Genomic DNA, 26,823 nt, shown 5'->3' with positions numbered 1-26,823 from the left:
GAAATACCCAGTTTATGTCATTCACACACAAATCCAGGAGGCATACAAAAGTAACCACTTACCTTCACAAAACACAGGGGTAGAAATGCGACATAGTAGGCACTGAAGAGGGAGTTGAAGAGAACTTCCTTGATTCTGTGGTTGAAATCGGCTTTCAGACACTCTACTTCATTGCGAATGAGGTCTGGAGATAGGGGGCAGCTGTGGGTGGGGATGGGCGTGGCATTATTAAACTGTTCTTTTAGAGACTCCAGCAATAAGGAGAGAAAGTCTTTGGATTTGGCCAAGCCACCCACAGTTGAGGCACTCTCTTCTACCGCCTGGTGCTGAACCATGTAGTTATAGTCTGTGAGAAGAAGATGAGCTCTACTATCTTGGTGGAAACAGCAGAGAGGAACATAAACACCAAACCTGTAGAAAAAGGTAAATATGAAAAAAGGACCACAGATGCCCCTAAGATCAAATCTGATAACTATGCTAGTAAAATAGTCATGATTCACCAGTGTGAATGTAACAGGGACTTTGCTGTGGTAAATTCATTACTGGGGAAGTCCTTTAATTTCTTCCCATAAAGGCAATATACATTCATTGTAGAGTAACAGAAGACTACAGAAAATCACGACAAAATACAAAACACCTAAAAAATAATCGGTTTTATAATTTTTACAACTGGGTGCACAGACTTCATGCTTGCTTTTTTTATGTTAAGCCTCATACAGCAAAAACTTTTGTATATATATATTTTTAAGTTTATTTATTTATTAGCATGTGAGCAGGGGAGGGGCAGAGAGAGAAAGGGCGAGAGAAAGAATCCCAAGCAGGCTCCACGCCAATGCAGGGCTTGAACACATGAACCATGAAAAGAAATTACCTGAGCCGAAATCAGATTTAGTGATTTAGTGACTTAGCCACCTAGATGCCCCTGTATCTTGTTTTAACTGAGTGGGTGATTATGTGTGAGTGTCTTTTTTGAGCATTTTTCCATGTAATTAATATTTTTTCTACAACAATTTTTAAAGATAACTATAGTGTTCTCATACAGATGTACCATAATTTACCTATTTCTTGTTGGAAACTTAGGCTGTTTCTTATTTTGCATTACCATAAATATCAATATATGGATAAGCACTTTCCTACATGATCTTTGTGTACCTGGTAATTTTTTTTCTTTTTTTAATGTTTATTTATTTTTGAGAGAGAGCGAGCGAGCACGAGAGCGGGAGAGGGGCAGAGAGAGAGGGAGACACAGAAACTGAAGCACACTCCAAGCTCTGAGCTATCAGCACAGAGCCTGATGTGGGGCTCGAACTCAAAAACCATGAGATCATGACCTGAGCTGAAGTCAGATGCTCAACCGACTGAGCCACCCAGGTGCCAAATTGCAGACTGTTCACTCCAAACTACCCCCGCTTTTTTAAAATGTTTATTTATTTTTGAGAGAGAGGGAGAGAGAGAGAGACAGCCAGACAGAGTGCGAGCAGAAGAGAGGCAGAGAGAGAAAGGCAGACAGAATTTCAAGCAGACTCCAGGCTCTGAGCTGTCAGCACAGAGCCCGATGTGGGGCTCGAACTCATGAACCATGAGATCATGACCTGAGCCAAAGTCAGACACTTAACTGACTGAGCCACCCAGGTACCCCTCAAACTTCCCCTTCTTAGTGAGGGGCTCCCTGCCTCCTGACTATATCACCCATCCTGATCCTACAGGCACTCCTAGGTCCCCTTGCCTGGTTATTTTTCTTCACAGATCTTTCTACTCCATCTATTTTACATGTGTATTAGGTTTTTTATTTGTTATTTTTTCTCTTGGTCTATCTCCCTCACTACAATGTAAGTTCCATGAACTGGCGATTTTGGTCTGCTTAATTCACTACTATATCCTTGATGTGTAGAAAAGTGACTGAAATATACTAGGAACTCAGTAAGTATCTAATGGATTAATGAAAAAAAATTCTATAAATACAATAAATAAATCTCTACAAGTAGAGTAACCTGATTAAAGCCTGAATATTTTGAGACTTTTCATAACTTCTTATAGTTATTTCACCCTTGGCTCTTTAAAACTTAAAAAAATTCTTTCCCCAGTCTTTATTAAGTAACGTCCACATTGTGACTTATGCATTGTAAATAAAATACTCAATTTGCTGGCATAAGTTCAGATATGGAAAATAGCAAATAAAAAGATATCCTATTTAGTTATGTATTTTATAAAAAATTAACAAATTCACCTGTTCATAGTTTTCTACAGTGGGAAAAAAAATGAGCTTGTTACTAAGTAAGAAGATGGTTAACAACTCCGGGATCCACTGTGTATATGCCCTGTGGGAAGGAATAAATGCAGAAGTAACAGAACTCACACGTGCAAAACTGTGAAGGCCAGAGAAGCCTGTAAGTTCAATACTGCCAAAACAAACTGCACATGTAAAGATGGGATAAGAGGCTACGGTGCAAGGCAGACTGCAGTGATGGCCCCATTTCTTAACCCTTCTTTGTAGTCTCACCACATAGCCCTCTGTGTGTGAAGTGATCCTGCCCTATACCCACAATGGGCTCAACAATGTGATCTGTTCTGGCCCAAGGAATGTCAGTAGACATGCTGTGATCAGAAGCTTGAAATGGATCTGATCAATTTCATGTGTCCATGTCTAGCCTGCCAGAGCATGAGAGACCCATGGAGCAAAACTGAGTTGTCCTAGTTACTTAAACTGACAGCCAGTCAATCCAACAAATGTGACTAAACATAGCTAAGATCAGGACAGCTTCCAGACTTCCGGATGACCCCAACTCATGCACGATCAATATATACTGTGGTATGCTACCATGGTTTTGCAGTTGTTTGTTACAGCATTATATGGCAATAGATAACTGATCCAGGGTAGAATGAGAGAAACTCATAGGATGAGAGAAAGGTAACATCAAAAGCTTAGACTATGGAGGGCTCTCTGTAAGGTAAAGGGGGTAAAGGAAATGATTTATTAAAGAATTTTAAAGAAGGTTATAACATGATTCAACTTTCATTTTGAAAATCATTATAGCTACAGTGAAAAATGGAAAGGAGGAGGGCAAGAATGGATTACCAGAAGACCAGATGGAGGTTTAGAATATAATAGCAGAGGTTACAGGGAGCAGTGGACAGATTCTTTTTTTTTTTAATTTTTAATTTTTTTAAAATTTTATTATTATTTTTTAAATATAATTTATTGTCAAGTTGGCTAACATACAGTGTGCTCTTCGTTTTAGGGGTAGATTCCTGTGATTCATTGCTTACATACAACACCCAGTGCTCATCCCAACAAGTGCCCTCCTCAATGCCTATCATCCATTTTCCCCTCTCCCCCATCCCCCTGGATAGATTTAAAATAAATGTAAGAGCTACAACTGTTAGTCATTGGACTAACTTACCCTAAACTGAGAAACTAGCTGAGAATCATATTTCAAAAAAAAAAAAAAAAGGGGGCAGAAAAGAGTCCCTTTCTTTTTTAATCTATGAATAAACAAGAAAATAAAGATGTGATTATTGCCATTATCTAGTATTTTATATTTCGCATACTTTTTTTTTTTTTAATTTTTTTTTTTCAACGTTTATTTATTTTTGGGACAGAGAGAGACAGAGCATGAACGGGGGAGGGGCAGAGAGAGAGAGGGAGACACAGAATCGGAAACAGGCTCCAGGCTCTGAGCCATCAGCCCAGAGCCCGACGCGGGGCTCGAACTCACGGACCGCGAGATCGTGACCTGGCTGAAGTCGGACACTTAACCGACTGCGCCACCCAGGCGCCCCATCGCATACTTAATTTTTAAATTGAAGTTAAATAAAAGATTATACAACTTTTAAAAATTGAAGAAAGTAAATATATTTAAATATAAACTGTTTAAATTACACGCTTATTTCACTCTGTTGCAGGAGTGTGGAGAGCCTTCAAAAATTAATAAGCTTCTTTCTATTCCTAAAAAGTTTGCTAGCCATTTTGATATGGTAATCCTTTTAAACTTAGCCAAAATATTCCTTGATATATCCATAATTAGCTTTTCAAATCAAATAGGGTTAACCTTCTAATGGATTCAGGGGTACCTGGGTGACTCAGTTGGTTAAGCATCTGACTTCGGCTTGGGTCATGATCTCACAGTTTGTGGGTTCGAGCCCATCTGGCTCTGTGCTGACAGCTCAGAGCCTGGAGCATGCTTCGGATTCTGTGTCTTCCTCTCTCTCTGCCCCTCCCCACTTGTGCTCTCTCTGTCTCTCTCTCAAAAATAAACAAACATTAAAAAAAAAAAACAATGGGGCACCTGAGTGGCTCAGTCGGTTGGCCATCCGACTTTGGCTCAGGTCATGATCTCCTGGTTTTTGGGTCTGAGCCCCGTGTCAGGCTCTGTGCTGACAGCTCAGAGCCTGCAGCCTACTTCAGATTCTGTGTCTCCTTCTCTCTCTCTGTCCCTCCCCTCCTCATGCTCTGTCTCAAAAATAAACTTTAAAAAAAAAAAAATTTAAAAACCCAAAAAACCTTCTAATGGATTCAACCAGCTGTTGTTGATAAATAGAATAACGAAATCATTTCGGTTGAAGCAACTGAAATGTTAATCTAGAAATAAAGAAACAATTGATGTAAAATATTATACCTTATAAGAAATATGAATCATGCAAAATGTTTGTAACATAGAAAATTCATTTTACAGGCAAAAAGGTTAATACTAATAAACTGAGTTGATGACTGCCTTAAACAGTATAATCAGGCCTACCATAGTATACCAATAGACTTCCTATCATCCCTGTTCATACAATCTTTGATTATATCTTGATTTTATGCTATGTAACTGTTAAATTCATGCTTACACTTCAGTACCATAAATGGTTATATAAAACAATGATTCTCAAACTTGAGCAAGCATCAGAATCATCTGGAGGGCTTGTTAAAAGACAAATTGCTGGGTCCTACTTTCCGAAGTTTCTGTTTCAGTAGATTTGGGGCAGATTTTGAGAATTTCTATTTCTAAAAACTTTCCAGCTGATGCTAATGCTGCTGTTCTGGAAACCACACTTTGAGAACTACTGATTACAGAGTAATGGTGCAGACAAGGGCTCTGAAATCAAAAAGGCCAGAGTCTTTCTCACTAACTGTCTGACCATGGGTAAGTTTATTTTAGACTCAATCTGTCTTTACCTGTGGCAAACCCTGCTGTCTGCCAACAGCCACTGTGCTCCTGTTCTTCCACTGCAATAGAATTTTTAGATCAGATACAGCTGCAAATTTCCAAAATCCTTTACAATCTATCCTGCTAGGGAGTGTGGAGTAAAAAAGATAGCAGGAGCTTAGGTCCCAACACCATGGAGCTAGCTGCCACAGCTATCCAATATGATTTACACACATACTGTACAGAAATAAACTTCTAACTTTTTAAAGCCCCAAATACTTTGCATCCGTTATGGCGGACTAAATACACTGCCTCCTGAGTTATGGTATGATTTCATGAGGTGATGTTTATAAACACCTAGCCTAGCACTTAGCACAGAACAGCTCAAAGAATGACAGCTATCCATTAACATCCAATGAAGAAAGTATTGGCCCAAGGCATAAAAGTTAAACTATGCAAAACAATTTAAAAAGCCAACATGTACAGTAAGCTGCAACTATACATTGATCAGAATGGCTAAAATTTTAAAAACACCAGGGATGCCTGGGTGGCTTAGTTGGTCGGGTGTACAACTCTTGACTTTCACTCAGGTCATGATCTCACGGTTACTGGGATCAAGCCCTGCATCTAGCTCCATGCTGACAGCATGAAGCCTGCTTGGGATTCTCTCTCTTCCTCTCTGCCCCTCCCCTGCTCATGCACACATGAACGCTCTCTCTCTCTCACTCAAAATAAAGAAATAAACTTTAAAAATAAAAAACAGAAAACATCAAATGCTGACAAACGTGTGGCGCAACTAGAATTCTTATAGAATTGGTGGGGGGTAAAAGGATACAACATCTTTGCGAAGAGGTCTGGTAGATTCTTATAAAACTAAACATACTCCTACCTTATGGCCTAGCAAGGCCTCTTAGATATTCCTCTCAAGAGAATGAAAACATTTCTTCACAAAAAAGGCTTGTGTAAGAATGTACCTAACAGTTTTATTCTTAGTAATATCCCCAAACTGGAAACAATCCAAATATTCAATAGTAGGAGAATAAACAAACTGTAGTATATTCATACAATGAAGTGTTACTGATATATGTAACCACCTGGATAAATCTCAAAAACAATATGCTGAGAGAAGCTTTACACAAAAGTGTATATCCAGTATAATTCCATTTATACGAAATTCTAGAACAGGCAAACTAATCTATGGTGGAAAGAAAATTAAAACAGTGATTACCTCTGGGAAGTGGTTGGTGGTGTTTGGAAAGAGGCATGAAGGAACCTCTAGAATAATGGTCATGTACTATATTGGGACACAGATTTGACTTGTAAGTGTATGCATTTATCAAAACTCAGCAAATGTACACAAGATTTGTGAATTTTATGTATTAATTTTACCTCAAAAGAAAAACTGTAAACAAATATCAAACTCTAGTGACTGATACGCATAGGCTGACATATTTTGGAAGAAGTGAACTGAGGTCTGCAACTTAACTTTGAAATGCATCAAAAATAAGGTGGACTGATAGATGGACAGAGGAATGGTTGGACAGTTATGTGTTATGCAATGATAGTAAAACATTAATGGGTGAAATTTAGATGCAGTTGCACAGGTGTTTGCTGAAAAATTCTTTCAATCTCACGTGTTTAAAATTTCCACGGGGCACCTGGGTGGTTCAGTCAGTTAAGTGTCCGACTTCGGCTCAGGTCATGATCTCGCAGTTCGTGAGTTTGAGCCCCACAACATCTGGCTCTGTGCTGACAGCTCAGAGCCTGGAGCCTGCTTTGGATTCTGTGTCTCCCTCTCTCTCTGCCCCTCCCCAGCTCATGCTCTGTCTGTCTCTCTCTCAAAAATAAACAAACATTAAAAAAAAATTTAAGTTTCCATAATAAAATGCTGGTCAAAAAAGGTAAGTCTATAGGGCATGAGTACAGCATATTTGTTACATGAAGCCAAATATCAAAGTACTTTGACCAAAAGAGTAAGACTGGTTGAGCCAGTCCATTCAACTAACACTACCCATCATTTGTGTCAATACAGGCTGTACCAGGTCCCTTTATTTGGTGAAGAGAGCCAATTAAAATATTCTCCACTGGTAGAATAGCATACCTCTCAAGTCTCTTGGGACAGTCCTGGTTTAAGCCTATTGTTCCAATTGTGTCCTAGTGTAGAAAATAAATTGTATCGTCACCCTATCCACTCATCTTTCCAATTTTCTAAACTTTTGGTTTATATTTGAAGAATTTCCTTTTCCTCACTTTTATACTACTGTTTGCTTGATCCAAATTATTTCTTTAAAAACTTACTAATACAATGGTAAAACTGGAGTACTCACGGGTAGCCAAGGAAAAGGAGATTGAGCACTGAATGGCTTCGGAAGAGATTGACGAGGGTCCAACAAAGTACCCATCCACATAAAGTAAGTAGCACCAAACGAGCTGATATCAGAACCATGTAGTGAATCATAGATGCCGCACCCGCCTTAGTGGCCTGGAAGTTTGGAACCACCAAAAGGAACATTTTATAAATGGCCTTATTCAAAAGCAATATGACTCAAGTAAGGAAATTAGTAGATTTAGTGGAAATCAGTGACCAAAAAAAGGGGGGGGTGGTGGCGGGAGAAAAACTGTCTCATCCCACTTACCTTCCTCATTTTTAAAGATTCAGACCTCTCCAGGAAATTTCTTGGTTCTTTAAGTTCTTATGACATTGTCTAATTTGTTTATATTAGGGCTTCTCAAAGTATGAGAGCCACATTCATCAGAGTTACTTAGGCTACTTACTGAACTTGCAAATTCCTACTGCCTTTCCTTACAGATAGAGAACAAAGCTGTAAGTGAAGGAACCTGTATTTTAATAATCTACCAGGTGATTTTTATGTACATAAAGATATTGAACCATTAATTTATCTGACTTCAGATTAAACTGTGATGACCTCAACAGGAGTAACAACACTTCCATTTTTCTTGCAATCTTCCCCCCAATCTATTTGCTGAATTAATGTGTAATAAATTACTGAAGATTCAGAAAATAATCAGACCTTCTCTGACAAATCCTTATGTAAATAAAACTTTCTTTTTTGACTTTTGCAAACATGGAAATAATGTACAATCACTTCCACTTCTTTATATCACAGCTATTCAAATATTTGTTCTTAATCTCACATTTTAAAAACTGATTAAATACAGTAAGAAAGCATACTTATCTAAACATGAAGTTTTACAATGTTATTTTCTTTTACAATGAGCTAGTAAGAAGAGAATAAGCAAAATGCAGGGGAAAATGGTAGATTCCTACAACCTCAAAACAGCAGTGTCAGAATACAGAAAGAAGAAAAAAATTATGTGGGGTCAATAGCAATGGGAGGGAATAAAGAGACTTTCAGGTCCTTCATATATCCGTTTCTTAGTTTACCCAACATACTATATAGCATATATAATATACATGCAATATATAATATTTATATAGTTACTTATAAATGCAAAGAAGCAGGTGAATTAATACCCTAAGCCTCAAACTATGGAGAAGGTTCAAACTGTTCTCAGTCACAGCAGGGCAAATAATTGTGTATTACTACCCTGATATATACCTCATGCCAATGTACCTCACGTGTCAAAGCTGCTGGAATTATGCCATTGCCTCCATTTTCAAAATTTAAAGGCTGTTTCTGAGCAATGTCACCAGAGTAGCAGAGCTTGGATGTATTTATCATTTTTGCCTTATTCCAAAGTCCAAGCTCTTAACCACTATGTTATGTATGACAGATACTGTATCAGGCCCTAGGGACACAGTAATAACCAAGACAAATAAGACTTCTGTCTTTATGAGGCTGCCGATATAAAAAAGACAATTAATATTTACACAAAATAATTATTTTTATAATTGTGGTATAAGTGCTACAGGAAAACAGTAGGCTGTTAAGGAGAGCAAATAACAAGAGACCCCTAATCATTGGGAAAGCTTTCTGAGGAAGTGATATTTCAGCTGAGATCTAAAGAATAAGCAAAAACAAGCCAGGTAAAGAGTAGAAAAATATTCCTAATATTATGTTAATTGAGAAGTACAGTATATATACAAATAAAGATTAGGAAATATACGAAAATATGGTCTTCTCAATAATGAGGTTGTAAGTTACCATTTTTTCCTGCTTTATATTTTAGTGTTTTCCAATTTTTTTCAGTAAAATGTGCTACTTTCCTATTTAGAAAAATAATTTTTTAAAAAGGGAGTTGCCTCAGGTTGGTAGAAGAATAGCTGAATAACTTTTGGTCTTGTGGAGCAAATAGAGAAGTAGAATTGGCCTGGAGGTGAATGAACAGTCTTATCTAGTTGGGAGGTATTCCTCCGAGAATAGTATTTAGCTTTCTGAATTAATTACCTCCAGCCTCTCCTTAAAAATGGTCTTTCTCAAGGTAGGGATACTTTCTGATTTAAGCAAAAAAAAAGAAAAGAAAAAAGAATGTAAACATTTTAATGGAAGGAAGGAGAGATGATGATGGTTCTTATCTAATTTAGCTTTTTTTAAGGAAAAGAATCACTATACAGCTCTTATTTTTAATTTCTGAATAGGTAATATAGTCAGTGCTCAAAATACAAAATGTGTAATAGTGTTTATAGTGAAATTTCCCTCCTAATGGTCTTGTTCCCAGACATAACTAGGCAGTCCATTATTAGTTTGTATGCCCTTCTACAGATAATTTATTCATATATAAGCGGGTGTATTTTGTTCCTTCCACCTGCCTTATTTTAAACACTGTTCTGTACTTTGTTTTTTTCACTTAATATCTTAGTGGTCAGTACATTTTCATCTTTTTAATGGCTGTGTGCTATTCCATTATGTACATATCCCACAACTATTTAAACATTCTTTAATTCTTTCTCATGGACTTTAACTTACAGATTTAAGTCTTTGACCAGAAATCTTTTTAAATTTAAGTATTTTGATCTCTGTAAGAATTGCAGGTTTCTTTAGAAAACAGCTAAATACTTTCCAACTAAGATCATGCAAAAATTGTTAAGCTACTGTTAAGCCATTAGCAAAAGAAACAACAGAGTAGGTCAAGTTATAGCCCTCGGAGCTCCAAGGTAGAAACCTCAGTCATAAAGGAATTAACACATTAGCTGGACATACTAATTTGGCATAAACAAGTACCATTTCTAAGTAATTGAAGAGATGAAACAAAATCCTGCCAGTTTTCACAGATAAAAGCATAAAACTCCACTGAGTTCCTCTAAAGAAAGAACAGATTTTAATATATCCAAAGGCAAGCATCTATTTTCATGATCTAAATAACGAACCTGGGAGAAAAGGTTTTAGACAGGCTTTCCCGCTGTGAAAAAACAGGGAATCCTACTTTTGGTTAATTTCAAATGCCTTTCAGGTTATGACTTAACATCTGCACTTACTCTGTGCTCACAAGAAATAAGGTTCCTGAAAATTAGAGTTTATAGACACAAAGACAAAACATGCATGTTTTGGAAGGAAAAAAGTTGACTCTCAGTTATCTGTAATTATAGTAACTATTTACTTAAAACTATACATTAAATTATAAACTCCAAAATTAAAATTCTTAGTCACTTCAGCTAAGATTTTTTGTTTTTGTTTTCATAATCATTTATAGGGCATAAGATAACAAAATCTTAAGAGAACACATTTTACCTCCTTCACTGGAGTTTACAAATATATTAAAGAATAATTACCAATGGCCATTTATATCAACAACATGTAATTTAAAAAAGACATTAACGTCCCAAGTCTTTCCTCTATTGTCCATTAAGATTCTAATCTTTAATATTAGTCTTATGCAAATTTGGATGTTGTCATTTTAAAATTCCAAGTTTTAATAAACTCAAACAAGTATCTCTTGCTAGCAACTCCACAAATGGTATATAACTTCAAGTAAATGTTACCTAAAACAAAGTTTTAGATGCAACTGTTCATTTATATATAACTCTTCGTATCAATAGTTATTTAAAATTCATCCTATTTTTACTATAACTACTAAAATAAGAAAGGTTATATCGAAGAAGTTGGAAACTATAAATAAGCTCCTATCAAACAAATGAGATTTATAACCGTTCTCTTGAACATAGGACACTGAATTTTAAACATATTGTAGGAAAACCTTTTAAAAATAACTAGCACAACTCATGTGGAAGTAAAGAAATTAATTTGTAATTGTAGTCAATTATATTTGGACACATCACATATTCAGCTTGAATCCATCTTAATAACTAATCTAGCTCCAAGTGATAAAATATAGTGTTATAGAGCTGTTACCTCTGAGATGAGGGCCCATACAAGCCTCCTTGCAAGCATCACTGTGATGAATGCTGCCAGGTGGTAATCAATGAGATGAAAATTCTGTTAAGAGAAACAAATCACTGCATCAGAAATATGTGTATCTGGCTGCAAATATTACACCAAAATGTTTGCCCCCTCAAAAGATCCTCCTTACATCACCTTACATATACAGACCACAAGAATTTAAAAGCTCTTGAAGAGACTACCTACCTTCTATTTCTCCTTTCATGAAAAACTGCTTTAACTTTACAAACACTATTTTAAACTATCTGGAATGTATTCCTCTCCTTTCTTTGAAAGTTTACTGTGTTGAAAGGAAAAGACTATAGCTTTGAGTTAAAAAGTGATAACTTGCAGAATTATAGCAAGAATAACTTATTTAAAATGCCATATTTATAGTAAGTGTCAAATGTAATGGATGAGATGGAACTCTTAGCGTTCAGGAGTTAATATTTTTGGTCTCTCTATGCAAGCTTATGTTAATCTAATTGGGCATCTACTAACCTAAACTCCCTCCTGGCTGATATATCAATTATATTCACTTTGGTCTTTCTCTTTAACTTGATTTAACAACGTGTCCTCTATTTGATCTCTTCTTCCTAAGAAATTACAGCATTATCTAGATGTTGCATATGGTTCCTTCTAATTCTAAGCCTATATAAATAATAAGCAAAATGAAAAATCATTAGCAACAAACAAAACTGGGATGTATTTTCATCTTGATGGTCAAAAGGTCAATAGCTTTCCACAGTCCTTCTTCAAAAGCTGAATTTCTTAATTCAGTCAGTAAATATGTTCTGGGCACCCACAATGTGCTCCAAGTACTCTTCTTGATACTGACGATACACTGCTGAAGAATGACAGACAAGGTTCCTGCTCTCCTGGATCTTACTTTTTATTGTGCTGTGAGAGGCAAAGGGGATAGCAGAGATTACTAGTTGTCTCTTCTGCCATCATAGTCAAATTTAAGTGGGCACTGACTCCTAGCTAACTACAGGTTTATTTCCATGCCTCCCTTGCAAAAACTACTTATAGCTAAGGGATGTGAACGAAGCGATATATATAACTTCCAAGCCATGCCCTTAAAGGAAAGAGCTGTCTTTCTCCTTTCCTCCTTCCTGCTGGCCATATGTGCTGACAGGAGTCAGAATAGCTATCTTGGACTATGATTTGGAAGAAGCATGTTGGAGCTGGCAGAGCAATAGAAACAAAGAGGTGCCACACTGGCATATCACCTACTTAATTTTTTTTTTTTTTAATTTATTTTGAGAAAGAGAGCATGAGAGATCACAAGCAGGGGAGGGGCAGAGAGAGAGAGAGAATCCCAAGTAGGCTCTGCTCTGTCAGTGCAGAGCCCAATGTGGGGCTTGATCGCACAAACTGTGAGATTGTAACCTGAGCCAAAACCAAGAGCTGACGCTCTACTGACTGAACCACCCAGATGCCCCTCACCTGCTTAATTCTTATTTCATAAGGAAATAAAGTTCTTTTCTGCTTTAGCCACCCTGTTACAGCAGCTAAAGCCGTATCTTTCATAAATTTGTTTAAGTGTAAGGGCAATGACAAGCTAACAAGCAAAAGCATTTTAGACAGTTATAACTGGTCCCAAGAAATAAGACCGTGATAAATAATAACTGGGATGAGAGGTGCAGAGTCAACTTAAATTCTTGGTTAGGGAGGACATCTCTGAGACTGTGGCATTTGGATTGGGAGCTGAATGACAAAAAAGCATCACCCACGACAAGAGCTGAGGGCAGAGAGCACCAGGAAGAGGGAAAAGCAATCACAGAAGCCCTAAGACAGGAATATATATGCCTGATGGGTCCGAAAATCAGCAAGAGGGCTGGAATGAGGTAATGAGCAACAAAAGATTGAGTTTACATATATTATTTAAAAAAATTTTTTTAATGTTTGTTTTTTTTGAGGGACAGAGAGACAGAGTGTGAGCAGGCAAGGGGCAGAGAGAGAGAGGGAGACACAGAATCTGAAGCAGGTTTCAGGCTCTGCACTGTCAGCATAGAGCCTGATGCTGGGCTTGAACTCACAGTTGGAACTCACGAACTGTGAGATCATGACTCGAGCTGAAGTCGGACGCTCAACCGACTGAGCCACCCAGGTCTCCCATATTTAAAAATGTTTTAACGTTTGAGAGAGAGAGACAGAATGTGAGTGGGAGAGGGGCAGAGAGAGATGGAAACTCAAAATCTGAAGCAGGATCCAGGCTCTGAGCCAACAGCACAGAGCACAACACAGGGCCCGAACCTACAAGTCATATGATCATGACCTGAGCCGAAGCTGGATGTCCAGCCAACTGGGCCACCCGGGCGCCCCTTAGCTTTTTTTTTTTTTTTTTTTTTTTTTTTTAACATTTATTTATTTTTGAGAGAGAGAGCACACACACAGGCACAGAGAGAGGGAGAGAGAATCCCAAGCAGGCTCTGCACTATAAGCGCAGAGCCAGACACAGGGCTTGATCCCATGAACCTTGAGATTACAACCTGAGCCAAAATCAGAGTTGGACATCTAACCGACTGAGCCACCCAGGTACCCCTATACCCTCTTAGCTTTGAGACTTCTTCTTGCTCACCCCACTCCTCCAAAATAATGCAAACAAATTTACTACACCCCCTACCTAATGTTTGAGGGTCTTATTTATGGTCTTATTTATGGACTATCACCAGTCCATCTAAGACATTTTTGTATCACAAGATTTAAGTGCCTAATGTATCATATTGTTAAGCAAATTTTGTTATATTCTGAAACACCGAAAACTGGTAATTCTGTAAACCAGAATATCTGATTAATCACCCTTCACTCCTGACTATTCTGAATAGTTTACTGTGCTACTTCTAGCTTTTATGTTTCTTAGGGTTAAAATTTACTCAGCTAATGTCTTGATAGCTAGAACAATACTTTACTTATTCAGGGGGTCTACATTTTCTTTTAGATAATTATTAAGATTTTGAAATGGAAAAAGAAAAACCTAATATATAAGTCTGACAAATTTCTGAGTCAGACACACATAATAAAATAAGACCACTAGTTGAGATCTAAGTCCCTTCTAGAGCATCCCAGTCACATAGCCATCTGCTATGTTTGAATACCTTCAGTCACAGGAAGTAACTAGGTCTCTGGAGCCCATTCATCTTTGAACAGCTCACTGAATCAGGCCCCTCTCAGATGGATGGGCTAAAATCTTACTTGCTGTTCCACAGATGTTATTCTTTGCTTCACAAGTGAACTTTAAATTTTGTGTGAGCTAGGACCATATATGGCAGATAAGTGAGCCAATCCACAGAATAACCTGTTTTAAGTGTGCTTTCCTCTACTGCACAGACCAGAAAGCTAAAAACTACATTTCCAGACTTTCTTACAACTGAAGTTCTAGATTTGACTTAGTTTCTGCCAACCATAAGCATTACATAAAATCTGAATTCAGAACTGAGTGAAATGGGGCAGGGTAAAAGGCACTCATTTTTGTTGTTATGAGTCAGAGCAAAAGAAGCATAATTCTGGACTCAGCAGCTATAGTAGTAGCTTCCTGATTATGACAGGAGCACTGGCTCCCTTTGTTGCAAGGCAACATTTGTAGGGGACTTTTAAAAGAACTCTTGCCAGAAACATTTGACTGAGAGAAGAGTTCTTTGATCAGCTTACGAATTTAACAACTGAGAAGTTTCCATGGAATGGCAAAGTGAAAACTGAATAATGAACTACCCAGCAAGTACTTATGGAGTAAATACAGAATAAATACAAAAAGTAAAGCATAGCATTGAGTGAGCACTCACTCTGTCACTACTGTGATTTTGAGCCAGCTTTGCAATCTTTAGATCTCATATTTCTCATTTATAAAATGGGAACCAGAAAGTAGTACCTGTTTTTAGAAGGAGTAAATAAGATAATACTTGCAAAGAATAGTAAGCAATGAATGTTTGTCAATGTCATCGTTAAGATAGTGAGGAATTTACTTAAAGAGCTACATAGCTGGAAGAAGCCTTAAAGATCATCTAATCCAACCTCTTCATTTTACAACAATATGGCCAAAGAAGGGTAAAGTACAGTTCCTGCACTCAATAAATTCATAATCCAGGAGAAAAGGCTATTAAAAAAAAAAAAGCACACAATTTGGCACTGAATCATTACAAGTTTTGTTTTGTTTTTTTTTTTGGAATAACACAAGCAGGAAAGTTTATTAAACCACAAAGTACACTCTTGATATGTAAGAGCAAGTGAGCTCACGAGAGCTGTGCCAAATCGTTACAATTCTTAAATAAACCAAAATTCTCTTACTTGGTATTAAGTAGGTGTATCATCAATATGCAAAGAAATTTTTTTTTAATATTTGTTTATTTTTGAGAGAGAGAGCCACACACACAGACAGACAGACAGGAGAGAAGAGAGGAGACATAGAATCCAAAGCAGGATCCAGGCTCTGAGCTATCAGCGAAGAGCCCAACATAGGGCTTAAACCCATGAACCGGGAGATAATGACCTGAGTCGAACTTGGATGGTTAACCAACCGAGCTACCCAGGTGACCCGAAAATTCTTTTTTTTAAAGTTTACTTATTTTGAGAGACAGCGAGGATGAGTGGGGAAGGAGTAAAGAGAGAAAGATGGGGGGGGGGGGGTGGAGAGGAAGAGGGAGAGGGAGAGAGACACAGAGAGAGAGAGAGAGAGACAGAGAGAGAGAGAGAATCCCAAGAGAGAGAGAGAGACAGAGAGAGAGAGAGAGAGAGAATCCCAAGCAGGGCTTCAGTGTGGAGCCTCATGCAGGGCTCAAATTCACAAACCATGAGATTATGACCTAAGCTGAAACCAAGAGTCAGTCACTTAACCAACTGAGCCACCCAGAGTCCCTGGAAAGAAAATTCTTAATAGTTAATTCCAGGAACAACCAAATGATATAAGTTTTGTTTTGTTTTGTTTAATGTTTATTCCCTTCCCATATCATTTTGAAGATTTTGGTCCACATTTGAGTCCTATGTTTACCACGCCAAGGAAGTTTTCTAATCTTGATAAGTCCCAGATACATAAACTACCCAGCACAATAGTCTTCTTTCTCCTAGAGTGTATCTCCACTACCCACCCAAATCTGCCACTGCCAACCACTTACCTATCAAGTAACCTAAGCACCCTTACTTGTTACTTTATATACCCATCTATGGAGAACCTTCTCTGCACTGAGATTGTCCCAGCTCTCCTAAAGAAATGGAAAGATCACAGAAGAAACCTACAATATATTCTGACATACTTCAGCAAAGATAGTCTTTGTCTCCATTTTATTTTTGTAACAGCGCCCAATTTTATTCATCATAACAATAAAACCTATGAAAGGATTATAATTTCTAGCCTCCTTGCAGTTAGGAGTGGAAGCATGTGACAATGATGTGAGCCTGGCCCACAAGAAACTCTCCTTCATACTTCCCTATGCTCTTTCCCCTTTCTGGCTGACGGAGATGGACCACAGCCACCTTGGAAGCCACATACTGGAAGACAGAAGAGTCTCCATCTGGGTCCCCTGACTGACCACATGGAAGCGTGCTAATCCTGTGAACCAAAACAACTGCCTCAGATATTACGTGTTTGAAGCATTATACAATTTTAGGTTTATCTGTTATAGAAGCAGCCATTATCCTAAAATAGCCATTAAAAAGATAAATTTCCTAGAATTTAATCATATTGGCACCTTAAATATCCAACAAATTTAAGACAGTGTAAAGAAAGCTAAGTATCAAAACTCTTTCTTGATATTACTGTAACAAATTATTTAAATGTTTTTTGTATTTTCATTTATATTTCATTTATATTTTTACTTTGTCTGGTCAAGGACCAAAGACAGATATTTATATTTTAACAATCTTATGAGATTAGTTTTTAAAGTAATCTGTGGTTTAACAGAAAAACATTTTATTGAAAGAAAAATTATGAAGACAAGTAATTTGTACACATAGGCTTTCCACTAGTTTCTTGGTTAAGTCACATAAAGGCCTATTAAGACTTACCAGTGAAGTACAAGAAGCAGGATGATTGTAAGGATACCACCACACTGTTTTATAGATATTGATATATTGGATGAACAGAGCAACCAGCAGGTAGATGAAAAAGAGAAATTCAAAGAGCAGGCTCCCATCCACAGGCAAATCAGGAATTTGGCAATGACGAACAGGACCTGGGGTGATTAAGGCTGTGATAGGTGGGACCGGAAGGCCAATAGCACTACCATTCCTGAAAAAGAAAACTACGGTTAACTCAAATGGTGACAGCTTTCAGAGTTATAGAGCATAAAAGGACCCTGCTTCCTTCCCCATTAACCTTTTAGCTGTTGGCCTTCCCCCAAACTCTCTCCTAGGATGTCCTACTTGTCTCTCCCTCTATGCACACTCTCTCAGTGATCTAACATGTGGCCACAGCTTCCATGATCTCCAATGTGCTGAAAACTAAAATTTTTCTCCATAGAGCTCACCGCTGAGTTTCAAACCCACGTTATCATGCTATCTACTGGACATTGCTGTGTTCTTCCTCCTATAGTCTTGATCCTAGTTCATGGCCCACTCAGTAGCTGCCAAAATCAGAAACTTGGGAGTCATATTAGAACTTTCCTCTGCCTCTCCATACCTAATCACTCTCTAAATCTTATATATTCCACTTTGTAAAACTTTTTCTACACTGTACCCTCCTCTCTAAACCCAATGCCTTAGTTCAAGCAGTTACCATTTTTTACCTAAACTATTGAAGTAATCTCCTTAAAATTAACTCTATTAAATTCTCCAACCTGCCTTCAGAGATCTTTCTAAAGTGAAATTGATAGTGTTACTGTCTTGTCTAAAACTCTTTAATGGCTCTCTACTGCCAACAGGATAATATCCAGAAATTTTCAGTATGTCCTATGAGGCTCTCTACTTAACAGATTAGCCTCATCTCTTATCATGCCTCCATATGCAACCTATAGAATACCCATGCTATTTGCTGTCTGTGAATATACATGCTATTCTTTTGTACATGCTATTCCTTTCACCAGCAATACCATTCAAAACCACCTTCCTTAACCTCTCACTTACACATTTACTGACAAAATGCTTCAAGACTTTTTTTTTTTATTTTTTTAAATGTTTATTTATTTTTGAGACGGAGAGAGACAAAGCATGAGCAGGGGAGGGGCAGAGAGGGAGACACAGAATCTGAAGCAGGCTCCAGGCTCTGAGCTGTCAGCACAGAGCCTGACATGGGGCTAAAACCCACAAACCATGAGATCATGACACGGGGCTCGAACTCGTCAACTGCGAGATCATGACCTAAGCTGAAGTCAGAGGTCAACCGACTGAGCTACCCAGGCGCCCCCTTCAGGACTTTCTTTAAATGATCAAGCATATCCTCCGTGCAGCTTACTATGAGTCACTCAGTCAAAACTAATTCACCTCACCTCTGTGCCACCATTATACCTAAATTATGCCTTTATTATTGTACTTTCCATTACTGCTACGTTATTTTTGTATACATCTATGCTTTGTCTATTAAATCATAATCTTAAGAACAGAGACTGTACTTTTCCTAGTTCACTGCACATATATACCTTTATGTTGAGAAGACAGCAGACTAATATATAGTCACAAAAGAGGTATCTTTTAAAACACAAATTAAAATATGGAGATTTTAATCCCCATCTTCTTGCTGTTCTTTCCTCCCGGATTTTTTATAGGTCAGAAATAGCTGGGCTATCTAAAATGATAAGATGGGGCCGAGGGGGGGGGGTAAGGAATAAACTTTTCAATTGTTTATATGCCTGGGAATAGTTACAGAGATTTAAGGTCTACTTTTGTTTACACACCAAGGGAAAGAGGCTCGGTTCAGATATTTCCAAAGAATATTCTAGAGAGGGAACAATATCAGCATTGCCGTTCTACTCTAAGATTTCCAAATATAGAATTGTAGCATTAGTATGTGACATTTACAGTACTTTAAGTGACTCATGGGAATATGAACTGTGCTCATTCTCAACAGTTAAGAATACCATGGCAGAATCTCAGAAGAGCTAGAAGGGAAGAACAGGAATGGGGGGAGGGTAGGTAAAAACTGTAAAAGTTTCTTCCTCTCATTCCCAGAGCATACTCCAATAGAACAAGCTTACCAATGAGTAGGTTGTGAATTACCAGTAGGTCTCATAACCTTACCTGCTCAATCATAAACCCATAATTATCATACCATAGCCCTCCGGTGTGTTATGGGACATGCGCCACTGCACAATTCTAAGAGGTGCACTCACACAGAATAAAATGTGAAAGGTGTGCAGTTGTACAAGTTGGTGGACTTCAATGAAGGGGATTAATGCCAACAGCCAAGCCATTCCCTCTCCCCAGTTAATAATCAATGAGATAAGGAAATAAATTCTGATGAGAAGTTACAAGGTTAAGAGCCTCTACTCTAGAACATGCTGAAAATTCTTATTCTTCTTCAGTCAAAAATACATGAAAGGAGAAAGCATGCTAAATTATTTGCTATTATTTAAAGGTTAAAAAGGTTCTGACAGTTTTTCCCAAGTAAAGAAGACAAATGTGCTTCTGCAGTTAACAAATTCAGTAAAATGCTGGGCTTCAAGAAATATTCAAAACAAAGTGCAGAAGATCTACACTTGTGATATTCTATACAGCCTTGGCTATTATACTTCAAAAAACAAAGAGACAAAGGTCAAATAAAGTGATATAGAGCATCTGAGGGGAAAAAGAGTTTTATTCTAATTTGAAAACTTATGAGGAGGTAAGATCAAAGTTCTTAAAAAAAGGCAGCTAAAATAAACAGACTTTGTCTATACATCTCAAAAAATTAGTCAGAGTAATAAAATAATAGTATTATTAAATAATAGTATTATAAATAGTATTATTAAATAATAATAAAAGTATTATTTTTGTAACAGGATATAAAAATAGATGCGAAAAAAGCAAAATAACACAAATGTCTGAGATACAATGTGGGTAGTCCTAGTCTAAACAGACCAGCTGTAGTCTTTGAGAAAGTAACTTTATATTCTTGAGCCTCAGTTTCTTCACCTGTAATACAAGAGTTAGAATAGATTCTCTTTAAAGAATTATTTTCAATGTTAACATAGAATATTCTCTTTCAAATTATGCTACAGGTCCCTAAATCATGCCCAGGCTTGAAGTTCACAGGAAAATTCAAAGGGCTTGGCATATAGTTATGTTCACAGCTAAGATTTATTACAACAAAAGGATACAAATCAAAATCAGCAGAGGGAATAGGTATATGGGGTAAAGTTTGGAGGAAACCATGTGCAAACTTCCAAGAGTCCTTTTCAGTGGAGTCATTTAGGACCCACTTAAATCCTTGAGCAACTACCTGTGACAACACATGTGAAATGCTGTCTATCAGGAAGGCTCATTAGAGACTTAACACCCAAGGTTTTTACCAAGGTTTTAGCTAAGCATATGGATACAGCAAGAAAGATTCCAAGGAATAAAGAAGAATTAGAAGGGATGGAGAAAGCAGTGATCATTTGGACATAACAAAGTATAAGCAAGGATAAAACAAAGAAAAAAATCACTCTTAGTCTTTCTCAAATAAGATTCTCCTTCAACTAAAAGCTCTCCAGGAAACTCAGAAATTCACAGCATATCCTTCTTCCTTTGAAGGCAGTCATTGAAGCACTTTTCCTATGAACAAATTCCTGCTCCCCATAAGAAAAAAGGAGGACAGGGAACTACAGAATTCAACCTTTACTTTTTTTTAACGTTCATTTTTGAGAGAGAGAGAGAGAGAGAGAGAGAGAGAGAGAGAAAGCGCACATGCACAAGTAGGGCAGGGGCAGAGAGAGAAAGGGATGGAGACACAGTAGGGCTCTGCGCTATTGCAGAGCCTGATGTGGGGCTCGAACTCATGAACCATGAGACCATGGGATCATGATGAGCTGAAGTCTAATGCTTAACCAACTGAGCTACCCAAGCGCCCCTGGATTTCAATCTTGATTGTGTCACTCAACTAGCTCTTTGACATTCTCAAGTTAACTTCACCAATCAGGCCACAAACACCTACCAAATACAGGCAAATGTTCTCTTCTCCAGCTGACCTGTATCTTGCAGAATCAAATATATCATCCAAAATTATATCACACTTAAGCAATTATCTATTAGTACTCTACAGACACTCCAGAGAGTTCTCTAGTCTGGATTCTGTCTTACTTTGTACACATTCTTCTTAAAACTATTTTCTAGGCCACCTACCACTGCTATTATCCATATTTCTTATAATCCTTTCTAGGTGGTATGTAATAACCTATTCTAGGCTGCTTCTTTCCCATCAAGAAACAAATACAGAACCACCTTCCAAAATAACTTCTGTAGGTAAAAGTGTCACAACATAATTCAATAATAGTTTTAGTGACTTTTCAAGCCATAAAAAGTGCCAGGAAGAGAGAAGTGCACAAAAAACATCAGGAAGGCTGAAAAGGCAACAAGAGTCCAGATTGCTAGTAATACTGAAAACTAGAATCCAAGCAAGAGAAAACTCTATTTAGAAAGGAAGCAGAAATTACATGACAAAAGTTATCTTGATCAAACACTTGATAAAGTAAAAGCCATCTCTTTCCACTGCTATATGACTGAAACTCATGAAGTGAGTTACCCTGGATAGGATAAGAAATAATCCATCCTAACTTCTGAAAATTAGGAACAAAGATAAATTTCCATTAAAAAGGCCAAATTCTTTACTCTCATACAACATGAGATAAGTCTTACAATGTTTGGGTTACAACTGATAGTTTATTCATTTCAAACAATTTTTTGAAGAAAATAATTTGTAAGATCCTTGATAGAATATGACTTACAGTTTTAGAATTTCACATTAACTGTCAGTTTTAATTTGTCCTCCCCTGTCCAAAAAAAGAATGTTAGTAAGTAGTTAAACAACCACATTTGTCTTATACTTTAAATTCACTTCTCCCTTCTTTTAATGGCTAAAAAAGGTGATGACTAGAATTTGAATTATCAGCTGTAAGAACAGGACTACTTTCACTTTGTGGGCCCCATATCACAACTTTCCACTCCAAAGTACTCTGAAATACTGAGCTTTCAATCTTCAAGGGCAGGATTGCTACAAATAATCTTGATAAGCAAATTACCATAATAGCATGATGACTGCTGTCATACTGATCATAGGATATTACAAATTATGCATAGTCTTATTTCTTCTTTACCTGTTCCTCAGGCCTGTTCCATTGCCACAGCCCCCACCAACCAAAGTCTGTAAAGAAGGTAAAGCTGTACGGCTTAGCTGCTGCCGACTAGGGCCCCTCCTTCCACCGGGCATGTCCGGGAACCAATCTGCTTCCAGTGCCACCTGTAGTTGCAATCCAGGTTAATGGCTGTCAACCTGTTTCAACTCTGAACAAAAGAAAAGACATTTAAACATCAGTTTACTATTTTTAAACTAGTCAAGGTAACAAAACAACCAGAAAAACTGAATGAGTAGGCCTTGTAAAGCTAGATTTTCAAATAAATGCTCCCCCAGGGTCTATTACCTACTTTACTTTGATGAAAGGACTACGCAAACTCTAATGGGTCAGAAGCCTAAGTTGTGATCTAAGCTCTGGTCAGCATTAGGTAAGTCACAATTTGTGTCTTTTGTCAGCTGACTTGTGTCATATGAAAAATATTACAATCAGGTAGAAGTTAACAAGAAACACCTAACAAACACATTTCCAATTTAATATTACAGATATTTCACAGTGAACTACCTGAAATACAGGAGAATCACCACTGTCCGAAATGTTGTGCTTTGTTATCAAGGGATCTGGGTTCTGAGATCAGATGTGCCACATATTATCTGACTGTAACTGAGTCACTTTACCTCTGAGTTTGTTTCTCCAAAAGTGTTCCTTGTCCTACAGAGGTGATTGTCAGGACCGACAAAGATGGATGAAAGTACACCAGTTGGCCTTTTAAGTCTTTAAAAGAATTGTTCAAGTTGTAACTCCATATGTTAGAGTGTAAATATTAGAAAGAGCTATAGTGGATGGCCACTATGCTGGTGTGAAATCATTTAAAAATTACTGAAACTGCAGGATTAAAAGGCAAATAACAGATAAAGACCGCCCGCCCCCAATCGAAAAGAAACTGTATCTTGATCCATTTACGGCAAAAACATGGCTCTGCCAATACGTACACCAAAATCTACTTTCTAAATAATACAACTTAAAAACGACATCTTGGAAAAAACCCTTGTTTTCAAACGTTACAGCAGATTGATCCGATATTCCTTATTCCTAACAGCCTTCGGCGGTAGACTAAGAAACCCCAGGTAAGACAAAACATTATTCAAACCGCTAGATGTAGGGACTGCTGGTCCTTGCTCAGTTAACGAGGGAAAGAAAAGTGTGAAGCAAAAAACTGGGATAGAATAGGCGAGGGGATGAGGTGAAGCAAGGCAAATGGCAAGAGACTACAAACTTCAACAGACTGGCCCCTAAGAGGGGACAAACGACAAAGAGGTTCCCGCGGCGCAACCCAGAGGACCGAAGCACGCCGGGCAGTCGGACAGCGCATACTGTACATGCGGGAATACTCACGCATGGAGGAGGCCCAGCCAGTGGGGCGGGATCCCTGGGAGGAGGCGGCGGCTTTACAGGCTGGAACCCAGGCAAGAGAATTCCCTCCCCGCGTTGAAGAGCTCCAAACGAGCTGCTTGTCCGCAGGACGTCCCCGCCCGGAAAGTTGAGAAAAGGTGTCCAGGCTTCGGGCTGCCAGCCCCCGCCCCAGCCCCAGGTCAGTGCCAGAGTCAGAGCCAGAGCTAAAGCTAAAGGAAGCGCCCGGCCCCGTCAGCACTCAACCTCAGCCTCCATTACCGCGGAGCTGAGCAGACGTGGCAGCGCACGGCAATGACGTCAGCTCCGCGACCGCCCGCTGCCCCAGCGTCTAGCTGGCCCCCGGAACTGCTCTTGCAGTATGAAGAGCCAGCACCCCACCCACTCCTGCATGCACCTGCGCAGTGGGACTCTCCTTCTTCATTGGCTTGTGGTCCAACCTACCCAGCCAACGCTGGCCGAAGTATTTCCTTCCTGGACTTCTACGATGCGTTGGCACCATGCTAGGGGTCCTTATTGTGTCTCTTGGACTCTCCTTAATAGCTACGTACAAGTTATCGTCCCAGTTTTACAGACGGAGGAGATTCGGAGCCGTCACCCACTGTCCCGTCACCGCCAGATAAAGGAGTTCAAGTCGCGATGTCCTGCTTCATCATCCAGTCTGCGTCTATTGTATGTGAATTAAAGGACTGGATGGATGCTGGAGTTAATACTACAGATTGCTCAGTCTATTGAAAGAGGCGAGACACCAGGAAAACACAGTCATTACAATTACAGTAAATGCAGCATTAAAAGTATGCCCAGGGGTGCCTGGGTGGCTCAGTTGGTTGAGCCTCCTAGTTCGGCTCAGGTCAAGATCTCGCGGTTTGTGGGTTCGAGCCTCCCTCCCTCCCCCTCCCCGTCAGGCTCTGTGTTGACATCTCAGAGCCTGGAGTCTGCTTCAGATTCTGTGTGTGTGTGTGTGTCTCTCTCTACCCCTCCCCCTCCTGCTCATGCTCTCTCTGTCGCTCTCAAAAATAAACATTAAAAAAAAACCATTTTTTAAAAGTATGCCCAAAGTCCAGATATTAGCATGCAATTAAGTGTAATAAATTCTGGGCGATGGTGTTGGCGCATTTACCAAGAAAGACACAGCAAGCTTGGGGTTTAAAGGGAAAACTGCAAGAATGAATAGGTTTTCATGAAAGGCTAGCTTTTAGTAAAGGAAGTGACATAAAAAAGTAAAATGGTGGGTAATATGATGAATCAGAAACTGCCAGTAGTTTACTATTAGAAAAAGAGTAAAAGTGTCAAAAAGAGTAGGTATATGAGATCTCGCGCTCCAGAGATGTTAAGCACCTTAAGAGAAAGCCCTCTCTGTGGAGTACATGATTAGTTAACCTTTACTGAGAGTCGTTGCGGTGCCAGGCACTAGACTAGTGCCTTTACATATTTCATTTAAATCTCATATTGCTTTGATGCTATCATTGTTCCTATTTTACAGAGGAAACAAGTTTTAAGAGAAGTTAAATAACTTGTTGAAAATAACCGCACTAATAAGTGGCAAAGCCAGAATTTAGAGCCAGAATGACCAATATCAAAACCATTAAAGTTAGTAATATTCCAAATATTCTTACTGTCCTAAGGTACTACAGAACTTTCATTCATGAATATGTAAAACTCAACATAGATTATTACATATTTTCATAATTTTGTACATTTATTTTATATTTGCTCTGTTAACTGCTTCCTGGCTTGCTACATTGAAATTCCTTTGCCACTTTTCTGTTGGCTCCCCAGCATCCTCCATTCATTCAGCAAGTATTTATTTAGCACCTACTGTGTACCAGGCATTGTCTTAGTGAACAAGACAGATATGTTCCTGACCTCCTGGACTTATATTCTAGTGCAGGAAGCATTTAATAAATAAAATACGTTATTAGTATTATGGAGACAAACAGGGGCTAAGGTAGAAAATAAGGAAGGTGGCATTTTGAGGGGATATGTGTTTGAGGGAATGGTATTTCAGTAGAAGCCTGAATGTTGGGAAGGAACTAGAGGCAAAGATGGGAGGGAAAAGCAGTCAAGATAGAAAACAAAACTTATGCAGAAATTCTAAGGTGTGTTAGAGCTTGGCATGTTTGAGAAACAACACAAAGCTGTATAGCTAGGTCATGGTGAGCAAAGGAGAATGTGGCATGACTTGAATTTGAAGAGCAGGAAGAGCTTGAACATGGAGGGTCTTTCAAACCAAATTTTTTACATCTTAAATTAGTGGCGGGCACAGGACTCAGAAATCTGTGATTTTCATAGCTCTAGGTTTCTGCTTATTTACATATGGGAACCACTGGAATAAACTATCTCATCTGTTAGGAAAATGAGACAATTATTTCTGGGGGTTCACATGCAGCCTATCTCCCAAACTCTTGATGCTCTTCCACATAAACATTGTAAAGTTGCAGAAAATATTGATTTATTCTCGTTTTAAAGACATTATAATAGAAGGTTATTTCCATTTTCGTCTGACAGAAAACTGAAATTATGGAAAATAAAAACTCTTATTAAAGTTTTAAAAATTATTCTCCACTATATTCATTTTAGACTACCTTTGAAGAGGTTACTGTGGTGTTTGTCTACATAACACATTGTTTTAGTTATGTGCTTTTTAAACATTTATTTATTTATTTTGAGAAAGAGAGAGAGAGAGAGCACAAGCAGGTTCTGCACCATCAGCAGAGAGCCTGATGTGGGGCTCGAGCCCATGAACTGTGAGATCATGACCTGAACTGAAATCAAGAGTCAGATGCTTAACCAACTGAGACACCCAGGTGC

At 38.3% G+C, this 26,823-nt stretch overlaps 1 protein-coding gene across 1 annotated transcript in view; it reads right to left on the bottom strand.

Annotated features, from left to right (window-relative positions):
* The window catches only part of TMEM39A (transmembrane protein 39A), a 30,928-nt gene extending 6,606 nt beyond the window's left edge, over nt 1–24,322 (bottom strand). The window contains exons 1-6 of the mRNA XM_047875152.1: nt 23,998–24,322; nt 22,627–22,813; nt 17,429–17,651; nt 11,402–11,485; nt 7,457–7,611; nt 63–411 (exon numbers count right to left, since the gene is read on the bottom strand). Of these exons, the coding sequence (XP_047731108.1) occupies nt 63–411; nt 7,457–7,611; nt 11,402–11,485; nt 17,429–17,651; nt 22,627–22,739 (924 nt within the window). The 5' untranslated portion in view covers nt 22,740–22,813; nt 23,998–24,322. The remainder of the gene's footprint in view (nt 1–62; nt 412–7,456; nt 7,612–11,401; nt 11,486–17,428; nt 17,652–22,626; nt 22,814–23,997) is intronic.
* Nucleotides 24,323–26,823: the final 2,501 nt, after the last annotated feature.

This window comes from Prionailurus viverrinus, chromosome C2, assembly GCF_022837055.1.
Source record: "Prionailurus viverrinus isolate Anna chromosome C2, UM_Priviv_1.0, whole genome shotgun sequence".
In the NCBI taxonomy this organism is placed as follows: Eukaryota; Metazoa; Chordata; class Mammalia; order Carnivora; family Felidae; genus Prionailurus; species Prionailurus viverrinus.
The sequence above is the reverse complement of the archived record's forward strand: the minus strand, read 5'-3'. Positions and strand labels throughout refer to the sequence as shown.